The following is a 12,300-nucleotide window of genomic DNA, read 5'->3' on the forward strand; positions in this document are numbered from 1 at the left end:
AGCGACACCTTTCTTCATGCTGCAATACATGTTCAATGCTGTGCTGGAGACTGAGTTAGTTATCGCACATTTTCATTGTCGCCTCCATGATGACTCAGTGTTCAGAAGGTGAAGTTTCTCCTTTCCGTTAATCTAGGGTCGAGCCCATACTCATAGTGGAGAGAGTTTAGATACTGATAAGGGTCTCAACAGTGTAGCTTTTGTACAAGCTCAGCAAGACCCATAACTCAGTTTTCCTTCCTTAGTAATCATTAAAGGGTAAAATTTAGTACTGGTAAATTACTCTTCCTGACTTAGCTTTTCATGCCTCTGACGGGTACTTGTCCACTGCCTCAATTTTCTTTAAAGAATTCTTCTTAATGGTGTGTCTGCATGTGTGTGTCTGTGTATGTGAATGTGCCTGCAGAAGCCCGAAGAGGACATTGGATCCCTTAGAGCTAGAGATACAGGTGGTTGTGAGCTGTTCAGTGAGGGTACAGGATCCAAACTCCAGTCCTAAGCAAGAGCAGGGAGTGCTCCTAACATCTGAGCCAGATCTCGTTCTAGAAACAAGCTCCTATTCATGCTTAACATGATTTACTAAGATGGGGCAGAGATAATCCAAAAAGTAATTCTAAAAGTACACTGGTTTTCTCTAAAGTTAAGCTTACTATAAAAGTACTAACAAGTTTATAAAAGCTCCAGCAAGAACTGCCTGCTCTCATCGTGTGAGCATGCCTCGGGTAAGTTTAGTTTAGTGTGATATGTGAACCTTGTGTGTGAAGAGATAACAGCCTCCTTAGACATTGGCTGCTTTGTGGATGAAAAGGGTGTGTACATTGCTGAGCTCTTGCGTGGGCACATCGCATGTTCTCAGCGACTGGCCACTTGGTCAACAGTAATGTCCACATTCAGTTTCTCGTATATCCTTTTCTTTCCCCCCGAGACTGGATTTCTCTGTGTAGCCCTGACTGTCCTAGAACTCGCTCTGTAGACCAGGCTGGTGTCAAACTCACAGAAATTCACCTGCCTCTGCCTCCCAGAGTGCTGGGATTAAAGGTGTGCACCACCACTGTTCTGCTCTTGTACATCTCTTAGTAAGAAGCAATTTAATTTTTTTTTTTCCTGTCAGCCTTTAAAACCTTTCCTTAGTGGCTTATTCCCTAACTTTTCTGTTTAGCAAGGTTTTCCCACCTCAAGATGAAATAACTTTCCCATTATACTTTCTAACAGACCTTTTACAAGCTTCTTCTTTTCTTTCTGGCTAATACTCTGGTATGTCTGGGCTTTGGTCAGCTGTCCTAGGCCCAGTCAGTAATTAGTGTGTCTACTGCTGTGAAGTGCCCACTTAGCCATGTACTGAGTTCCTCTTTGCTTTCCATGACAAGGATGTTGGATGTAGCCCAGGCTGGTCTTGGACTTGCAGTGATTCTTAGGCCACTGCTCTCAAGTGCCGGGATTACTGAATTCATTCATGTCATACGAGTCTCTGCTAGGACTTTGTTTTCTCTCCTATTAATCTGCCTACTTTTATATCCATACTATAATGCTGAAGTGTTATACTTTTGTGTGTGTGTGTATATATATATATATATGCCAAAAATGTCATAGTGTGTCCTCATCTTTATTTTTCAAAAATGTCTTCCTAAATCACTTGCTTACTCTCCAAATAGAGTATTTAATGGAGCACAGGGACATAGTGATATTGATTACAATGCTGGCTGGTGAAGAGCATGCACCATAGTCAGTCACTGTGCCTCCTGCTTTACACCAAGAAGTCCCCTTTAAAACTGTTTTGCCTAGTCCTCCTTAGAAGGTGCCTATCCTTGAGTTGACTCATCCTAGCCATTTGCTGTTTCTCCTGAGGTTTGCATGCAGCCTCTGAAAGCCTGGAGCAGAGCTAGAATACTCAAGCACGTCAAGAGGCAGTTTCAGAAATATAAAGGAGCATGGCAGCCGGGGGGTGGGGGGGTGAGGGTGTCTGAGACAATAGACAGTGATATGAACTGAAAGGTCTCTGGGCCATCAAAAGCAGGCAGTCACTACTGAGATTCTGTAGCTGTGTGAATTTGTAACTTTCCCCATTTTTGGAGGAAAAGAAACACACACACACACCAGGATTCTAGATGTTTATGTTTTATTTCCTGCTATTAAAATATGTCATTTTAGCCAGTGTGGTGGAGCACACCTGTAATCCCAACACTCAGGGAGGCAGAGACAGGTAGATCTCTGTGAGTTCAAGGCCAGCCTGCTCTCCAAAGCAAGTCTGAACAGCCAAGTCTACACAAAGAAACCCTGTCTCCAAAAAAAAAAAAAAAAAAAAAAAAGCCAAGTGAGCTAGAACAAATAATTCTACACAGTGTCAGTGATCCTTGGGCCAACAGTTTGTAGTTTGTTGCTGCTGCTGTAGAGGATTTACAGAGGAGAATTGTTAGGCCATTTATTATTTATAGAGTAGGTGCTAGAATTGTACAGACAAACAGCAACCTGTGACCCACTCCTTGTTCTCCAGCACTGGATGTGACATGAAGGTAATGACACAGCTGGTCTAACTGAATTCATGTTAGGGGCAGAGATTGTTACAAGCAAAACTTGTTTCCCTTTGGGCATTGGATCACACTGGTCTTGTTCTCCTCTGGCACCATTTGGGACTAGCTATTTAACACTGTGCTGACTAACTGAGCTCTTAAAGTCCTAAAGCTTTCTCCTGTGAGCTGGATTCATAACATGTAATTTTTAGTTCACTGCAGCATGCATCCTGTAACATAAACCATACTAGTCATACTTGTATTCATACATCAGCAACTCCCCAATACAGCTGTGTAAATAAGGCACTGTTTCCCGTGCTTTAGAGATAGGAGAATTGAGACTGTTGCACTGTAGCAGATTGCTTGTCCTTGAGGTAGAGGAAGCTGTTAAGCCTAACTTGGCCTAGCAAGCTCCATTATCTCACCCTGCTGCCAGCAGTATGTAATTAAAGAACACAAAATACATTTAAAATTTCTTAAATTTAGTTTTATTTTATGTGCATTGGTGTTTTGCCTGTAGGTATGTGTGTGTGAGGGTACTGGATCCCCTGGAACTGGAGTTAGAGACAGTTGTGAGTTACCAGGTGGGTGCTGGGAATTGAATTAGGGTCCTCTGGAAGAACTGCCAGTGCTCCTAACCACTGAGCCATGTCCGCAGCCCCACAAAATAGATTTTTATAGACAGTATTCAAGCAGCTTACAGTTCCATATTTCACGCTATAGACTACAGCAAGTAATGGATTCTCAGACGGACTAGAAGCACTCATAGTCTACTGAGCCAGGGTCAGGACCTTGCTGGAGGCAGCTGGAATGATGCTAACGGGAGGTGGGGTACGTGGAGCCTCCTGACTTGTTCCTCAGAATCTCCCTAATTGAAATAGGCCTTCCTATCTAGGCCTTACGGCTCAGCCTGTAATCCTAACGCTTGAGGGGCTAAGGCAAGGTGAGCAGAACTTCAGGGCTGCTCCTGGGCTACGGACTGAGTTACAGGGCAACTTGAGATGCACAGTAAAACTCTATTTAAAAATTAAAAAACAAAAAAAACAAAATAGCTGGGTGATGATGGTACACACCTTTAATCCCAGCACTGGGGAGGCAGAGACAGGTGACTCTCTGTGAGTTCAAAGCCAGCCTGATCTACAGAATGAGTTCCAGGACAGCCAGGGCTACACAGAGAAACCTTGTTTAGAAATCATCATCATCATACCAATAACTAACTAGAGTTACCCTGTTTTCTTAATTCTGGACAATTATGATTTCTAAATAAGGATGCATTTTCTATTAGATTTTTTTATTGTGTTTTATGTTTATGAATATTTTGCCTGAATATTTGTGTGCCTAGCGCTGCAAAGGCCAGAAGACAGTTTCTGATCCTCTGCAACTGGATTTAGTGTACAGTTGTGAGTTTCGGAGCCACCACGTAGGTGCTGGGAACTGGACCTGCATCCTCTGGAAGAGTGTGTTCCTATGGGAGGGTATTTTCTCCTGGAAATGCATTAATAACTAGTTCATTAGTCACCATGTCTTACAGCACAGGAGATCAGGGCTGAGGTTGTGGCTCAATGGTAGAGCAATCGCCTAAGAAGCCCTGGAAAAATCAAATAACAAAGGAGATTTTTCTCTTCAAGGGAGTTACATCCCACATCACTAAAGACTGCTTCCAGTAAATTATTGAGCTAAAGAATTAGCCAGGCATGGAGGTGGAGGCAGGAAGATCAGGAGTTTAAGGCCATTCTCAGCTGAAGAGAAAGTTTGAGACCAGTCTAGACAACAGGAACTCTTGTCTCAACAATAAAATATCTAAATTAATAAAAGAATTATGAAGGGCTGAGTGGGGCTGTAGCATATATGATCACTTGTCTGGCACATTTAGCTCTAGGTTTGGTTCACAGCATCAAAGTGGGAAGTAAAAGGAACAGGAATTGTAATAAAATATGCTAAGAGATTGGAAGCTATTAAAGCTTGACGCGAGCACTTTAGGCTTGTGTTCTAAAAGGATGAGGAAGTGGGCCCTGTAGACTGTACCTAGCCTGATACTGATCCTCAGAAGTACTACAGGGTAGAGATCAGCCACTTTAATTTTATAAAGACCCAAAAAGCGTCTTGACCTTACAGGCCATGTAATCTCAGTTGTAAGCACTTGATTCTACCAAATGAACAGAACATTGTCCCAGAAAAACTTTATTTACGAAGGTAGCCAGCAGGCCAAGTATGGCGGGAGCCCTTAGGTGGTGCGTGAACATCATTGCTGTGGAATAAGTGGCTACATGGGTATTTTTATGAGTGCTTTGGGGGCTAGTGAGCCCAGGGGACCATTCTGTGCTCTTTGAGAATAGATCTGGCTGGAACAGTAGCTTTCCATAGTTTTCCAGCAGGGTTACTGTAACACAGATTCAAAGGGTGGGTTTATTTTTACTTTACTGAGGCATTTTGCAGAATATTTCAAAAGGAGTTTTTGTAGAAGACAGGAAAAAAAATGTGCAGCGCTGAAGTTAGGTAGTTAATTCTGTGGTTCCTGCTATCTTGTAGATGATAAAAACATGCAGGCAGATGACAGTGTAAGGATGCAAGAAGTGAATGAATGAATGAATGCCAACAAAACTAATGGCCTGATTTTTTTAAAAAAATACTGTATCTTTTAGCTCTTGAAATAAACATATTCAGGTAGCAAGTTACTGTAATTTTTATGATGAAAATCTATGTATCAGAGTCAAAGTGTTCAGCTCAAAGTGTTCTGATTTCCTACCAGTACCATAAGTAATGATCTAGACAGTCGCAGGTTTTCCTCAGCTCTGGAATGCTCTACATTTTGAACCAACAAAGAAATGATACAGCAGTGTACTATCCTAGATTCTTTTAGTCACAAATTTGAGACATCTACGAAAGTTTAAGTTATGTGTGAAGTTTGGAAGATAGGGAGGAAGTTTGTGGATGTCAGAATGTTTGTGTATTTTAATAAGTGTTTTTACAGGGCTAAAGTAAGAGGACTGGAAAGGGGCTCCTTTCACCATAAGTTTTCATCTGTTCATTCATCCATCTGTCTATCCATCTGTTTATAAGTCGTGTTCTGTGTCTTACTTTATACCACATGAGAGCTGTGCGTTTTACTGAAGTCTTCTCACAAGCTGTGTTGTAAACATGCATGGTTTATGTCTTTTAAAAGTATCTTTCTGATGACTGATAGAAATCCTTTTCCTTTCCCTTTTGTCTAGAATGCATACACAGCCACAGCTATCAATAGCACCAACTTCTGCACCTCAGCAAAGGATGCCTTTGTCATTCTAGTGGAGAATGCTCTGCGAGTGGCTGCCATTAACACCGTGGGGGACTTCATGTTATTCCTAGGCAAGGTAAGGCCAACTGTATTATCTGAGACAAATGGAGTGCCTAAGCAAATGCCCAAAGTTTGTTCTTTAATTAAAAAACACTGTAGCCTAGCACAAAACTGGAAGTCATTTACTATGTAGCAAACACTTATGACACCTTAATATGCATTAGGTACTTCTTAATTTACTTTACAAGTATCACGTTCTTTTAATCTTCATAATAAATTTATGAGTTGTGCTCTGTCATTCTCAGTTAACAGGAGGACTGATACAGCAGGGCTAAGCTCCTGGCCTGTTTCTCTGTATGCACTGTGAATTGTAGTGAGTGAGGAGGAATGATGAGATGGCTCTTTGGGCACCTGCTATGCAAATCTTGCAACCTGAGTTTAATCCTGGAGCTAACCCAATGTAAAGGTGGAAGAAAAGATGTCTTGTAACCTCCATGCATATGTCATGGCATGGGCGTGTTGCTTTTGATCAGAGCAATAGAAAAGTAACTAAGTCAGGCATAGCATTGCACCTCTGTCTGGGGTCTAATGTCCTGGATTTAAATCATGCTGCTTTCTTCTGCTGTTTGTATGACTATTTGTACAGTTGGGACAATAATGGGGACAGATTTTTAGTGTTGTGAGGCTTAGACTGGTTTATACACACAGGATATCTAGGACGGCTTGACACATTGTTAATTTTTGGTGAATGTTAGCAGTTTTGGGTGAATGTTAGATGTTATTATATAAAAATCCTTTTAAAATAGAGGTGCTAGAGAACAAGACCTACTTTCCTTAGAGCTGAGAAAAGAGTTTATTCCATGCTATCAAAATCTACTAAGTCATAAATAGCATTATACTTAGATTTCATTGCACCTGTATTTAAAACTAGAGGGTATTTAGGAAAATTGCACCATCTTTAGACTGTCACGCATCGTGGCTTTGTCCCTCCAGGGAAGTCTCATAGACTTGTGTTTTTATGGTGGGACATGCCTGTTGTTTCCACTCCACAGTTTCATACACCTCTGGATCTTGCCTTAAAGATCTTCAGTGTCCCATTAAGCACCATTCTTACCCAATGGGATGGAGCAGCCACTATGCCTTTAAAATGTCTTTGATAAGAAAAAAAAGATTGTAGAATCATAGCTTTGTGTATTTTGAAATGTGTAGCTTCATGGGGAACTGTCATCTGAAAATAATTAAGGATAATTGCTTTGAATATATGTAATTATGTTTACATTGTAACACATTTGCATATGTCCTGTTTTTATATGAGAGGGCATTTTTATAGTAAAGGTGAAATGCATCATTGTTGTTCCTGAATCAAGAACAAGATTTGATGGTTTATTGATTGTGTATATCATACATGTTGATTCAGCAAAGACTTATATTCTTTGTTTGTGTTGTTTTTATTTACAAATTCATAGCGTTTCCCTAGAGCTAAAATAGAATGAAAACACACATACATACCAACCACACACACATACAGACTAAAGAGACAAAGAGAGAAATCTATAGTAACTGGCAGTGCCTGACCATCCTCTGGAAGGTGACCTGTTATTGTTAGCTTTTTTACACTTCATAGCAGAGGGAACCAAAGGGTAGAGAGGTAGTTAACTAAACTGGCCAAATTTTGAGAAATAGAATGTGGCAAAGTTGGGGTTCATATCCAGGCCTGTCTGATCTAACCATGTGCAATCATTTTTTCAATTAACATTAAATTTGTCAAAGAGGGCTTGTTATTTAATAATTGTGATGATGTCAGAACTAGCCCTGAAAACAGTTCTAAATACAAAATTCTTCCCTCCTTCTTTTCATCCCTTCTTCTTTCCATCCCTCCTTCCTTCCTTCTTTTCTTTCTTCCTTTCCTTATTTATTTATTTATAAAATAAATATGTATATATAATTTACACATGTCTATATGTAAATTTTGTTAACAGTGCAATGCTGAGACTAGAGAAATGGCTGGATCTAAAAGCCAGCCTATTAAAGCATGTTCTTTTTCTGAGTTTAGAATATGAGGAACAGACATATAGAATGCAGTCAGTGATCAGGATGAGTAAAACTACTTTAAACTACATTAACAAGGTATGTTATGGACCAGAGCTGAAACTTGGTGACAGACATGTACTGAGCATGCGTAAGGCTCTAGGCATGATCTCCAGCGCCACCGAGCAAAGAACTAATAAGTCAACTAAAATGTGCATTAGAGGAAGAAAAGCTGTTATCTCAGATCTTAACAGCAGATAACCCCACACTTCTGGCCACGACTTTCTCTAGTAAGGCAATGCTCTAGAGAGAGCATTGTCATCCTTCTGTAATGAAGAGTACATAAACTAAGAAACACAGGGGTTGCACATTGCTTGTGGGGTTTGTTTGTAACATGTTAGTAATTTGACTGAAAGCTTTTCTTTAGATTTGTCATATCGCTCCCCAAATATAGCCTGCTTCCTTGGGTGCTGTCTGTGCTAACACAACTTAGGTAGGAGAGGGGAAATCTGTATCCTTCTCTTCACTTGATATTACAAGCATTTCTAATTTCAGTGAACATTTTCTAAATATAGTTATGCACTGGTATCATTTCTTGACTAATCTCATGTGTGCTTTTTAAAAAATATTTAAACTATTCTTGTTTTTACTAATATAAGTTATATAACAATGATACTTTTTGTACAAATATACTCCCATGTTAATTTTTGCTGGCTTAGTTCAGTCCTAGAAGCCTAGAAATGGAATTCATTAGAGTTCTTAATGTGATTTACTAAATTAAAATTTTAGTAATAATATAAGTGGGGGCTGGAGAGCTAGCTTAGAGGTTCAGAGCACTTACTGCTCTTGCAGAAAACCCAGGTTCAGTTCCCAGCACCCACCAGTGGTTCACAACATCTGTAACTCCAGTTCTAGGAAGATACCTTCTGGCTTCCATGGGCACAGCCACAGATGCAGTACATATAGACACATGTTGACAAACATTTATACCCATAAAATCCTCAATAATAGCATTAATGAAAGTTACCTGAGACAGAGGCAGGTGGATCTCTGTGAGTTCAAGGCCAACCTGGTCTACAAAGGGAGTCTAGGACAGCCAAGGCTATACAGAGAAACCCTGTCTCAAAGAAAGGAAAAGAAAGTTGACTTTAAAACTATTAAGATTTTAAAAATTTATACATTCAAAAATTAACTCCAATGCTTTTTTTTTTAAAAAAAAAAGGAAGAAAAATGTTTCCTGAGTTAACACAGTAAAATAAAATTCTTTATTTTATTTTTTTAAATATAGTTCTGAGCTGGTAGTGTAGCTCAGCAGATTAGGAGATTCGGGCTTCTGCAACACACACACACACACACAGGCATACATACACATACATACACATACACACAAATACAAATTTTGAATATACATGCTATATGTACAGATTTTACTAACCTAAGTATTATGAGACATTAAAAATAAAGGTTAAGTATGAGATTTAGAAATTGTATTTCTCTAGTGCGTGAAGATGATATGTATATATATATATATATATATACATATAGAGAGAGATACAGAAATGTATACATTTTCACAATGTGTTTATTTTTTCTGGTCACAAATCTTTTAAAAAGAATTTTATTATAGTTATATGGTTGCTATTATATAGAAATGTCTGCTGAGGAAAGTAGCTCAAGTATAAATGATGACCACAAGGACTAACTAATGGTAGATGCAGTATCTTGAGTGACACTTGAAGAAATACTGAGTGAGGAAAAATACCTAATCTCAGAGGATTAGTGGTGTGTGCTTGCGTTGGTTGTTACGGCAGGCAACATTGTAGAATTAGAGCGTTTCAGACTTCAGTGAGTGTGTCGTCCTCTGGTTAAAGGTGACACTGGGGTGATGAGGATAGCTTAGGATGGTCGAGAACATGGGGCTGAAGAACACGGCGTTGGTGGGTATATTCTGTGTCTGGATCCTGTTCACGTCAGTATTCTTTGTGGTCGTGAACCATAGACACAGATGATGCCTCTGAGCTAAGTAAGGAGTACGTAAACTCACTGAGTTATTCCTTATATTTGTATGCATCATTTCCTCAAATTTAGATTTTAGTTTAAAAGTTATGAAAGAAAACAAAAGTGTAACATCACAGGTCCTGTTTCTTTGGAGCCCTGGTGTTCTCAATAGAGTGATGAGTTAATGTGGCAAAGGCAATAGCTCTCTGAGTTAGTAAATTTTAACCTATGCTCACTGGCAAATAGTGTCCTAGCAATAATAGAGACTTGTAAGCTACAAGGGTGATTTTTTTTTTGTCTTAAAATATTTTTTATTTTTACCCAATAAAGCTATGTCCTATCCAAAAAAATTTTTTTCTCCTTTGTGAAATTACTTTCCCTCAGTTTTATATTACCATTCTCATATTGGTTGTATCTTGCAATTGACAACTTATTTAAGGAGATGTTTTGGTATAAATGCTACTTTTTTGGTAGATCAAAATCTCTCAACATCGTTTGCAAGGAAAAAGGTATCATAAGCATAAGGCTTGAGTTTGGGTGGGACAGGGAGGAACATTGTGCAAGCTCTGCATCAGATGTTTTCAGAATGCAAATTCTGCATGGATTGTGTGTACTGTTAACTCTCCTTCAGAGGCTGAATGAACTTAGGGCACCAAGCAAAGCGCTAACTGTGATTCACGTTTCTGTCTCCCTGCCTCTAACACTGGGATCCTTTACTCCAGACTTCTCACATTCCAACCCAGTGCTTGAATTTCTTTAACCGTGTTTTAACTATTTTCTCCTCTGGATTAAACATCCAATCAGGGGAAAAAAAAAAAAAAAGGAGCTAGAGCACTTTGTTTATGTGTTCTGGGGATAGAGCCCAGAGACTTACATGTGCTATATACAAACATTCTACCACCGAGCTATTAATATATCTCAGGCCATGCATTTATCTTCGTTTATTCATGATTTAACTAACCTAAGTATCATGAGCTACATTTAAGAAGATTTTAAGCATGTGAGACATAAATAGATGTTGCATGTTTTCTAAAGCAGGAAGATGATGGGTACACAGCACTGCTTTCTGAGATGGAGGCTGTGTACTTTGTCAGTACCTAGGATACCCAGCAGATTCTGGGCTGCATCTTTGCTTTTGTCAGTCAGTTCTCTGGAGTCAAAGCTCAGCAACCAGCATGCCTAGCCTCTACGGTTTGAGAACCATTAAGTCAGCTCTGTTTGAATAAATACATGGCCTGTCCATTCACTAGACTTTTTTGAGTGGGCCTTCATGCAAAAGAACGTTTTGAATGTTGTCTTTTTTCCGTGCCATCCCTGTAAGTTTGATATTAAAATAGTTTTTAAAAATATGTAATATTCTTTGGTTATATTTTGGTATAATTATTGCATTTGTCTCTTATTTATTTATTTTTATTTATTTATTTTTTTATATTAATCACAGGTTATTTACTTTGTATCCCAGCCATCGCCCCCTCCCTAATCCCATCCTTCCCCCCTCTACCAAGCAGTGTATCAAAGCAAATATTAAGACTCATAACCAAACCTTCAACAGAGTACATGGAATCATATGAAAGAAGGGGGAGTTAGTAAGACCTGGAGAGTACAGGAGTGCCACAAGGACCAAATATATCAGGGCACAGGGATCTTTCATGAGACTGTTTCTCCAACCAAGGACCATGTATGGATATAACCTAAAACCCCTGCTCGGATATAGCCCGTGGTAGCTTAGTGTCCAAATGGGTTCTCTAATAAGGAGAACAGGGACTATTTCTGACAAGAACTCAACGGCGAGCTCTTTGACACCCCTCCCCCATCCCCCCAAAAGGGAGGAGCAGCCTTCCTAGGCCACAGAAGAGGACATTGCAGCCAGGCCTGAAGAGACTTGATAAGCTAGGGTCAGATGGAAGGGGAGGAGGTCCTCCCCTATTAGTGGGCTTGCATTTGTCTCTTAAGAAGAAATATCACATATTCTTCAAGTTATTTCTCACATGACATAATATGCAGCTTTCTGTCCTAACTGCTTTGTCTCAATATTTACTTTGTTTGAGCCACACTTTTTCTATAATTGACCTCAACATTTCAAATATGTTGTGACTATTAGGGGGGTGGCAAGAGCATGAAGAACCGCAAATCTCCCAGAGAATGTCCAGAATTTGAAAATAGTTTAATAAATAAGTCATTCAAAAATTGAAACCGCTGGGCAATGGTGCTATGTGCCTTTAATCCCAGAACTCGGGAGGCAGAGGCAGGTGGATCTCTGTGAGTCTGAGGCCAGCCTGGTCTACAGAGTGAGTTTCAGGACAGCCAGTGCTACACAGAGAAACCCTGTCTCAAAGTGCAAACAAACAAACATAATCACATGAGTAAAAGAAATAATATAGTTAACCATATATGAAAATCACCTAGTAAAGAAGCCTAGTGAGATGACTATAAGAGAAGATTAGTAAGCATAAGGCTATAAAATTGGAAAACCTAGATTCTAAAAGTGATTGA

General features: G+C 39.5%; 1 protein-coding gene across 5 annotated transcripts in view; it reads left to right on the top strand.

The window, feature by feature from the left end:
• Slc44a1 (solute carrier family 44 member 1) overlaps window positions 1–12,300 on the top strand; it is a 177,252-nt gene that overhangs the window by 106,637 nt on the left and 58,315 nt on the right. For all 5 annotated transcript variants that reach the window (XM_060379916.1, XM_060379915.1, XM_060379914.1 and 2 more), the window contains one exon: window positions 5,720–5,857. In XM_060379916.1, the coding sequence (XP_060235899.1) occupies window positions 5,720–5,857 (138 nt within the window). The remainder of the gene's footprint in view (window positions 1–5,719; window positions 5,858–12,300) is intronic.

The sequence above is a fragment of the Meriones unguiculatus genome, chromosome 3 (genome assembly GCF_030254825.1).
Source record: "Meriones unguiculatus strain TT.TT164.6M chromosome 3, Bangor_MerUng_6.1, whole genome shotgun sequence".
NCBI classification, from domain to species: Eukaryota; Metazoa; Chordata; class Mammalia; order Rodentia; family Muridae; genus Meriones; species Meriones unguiculatus.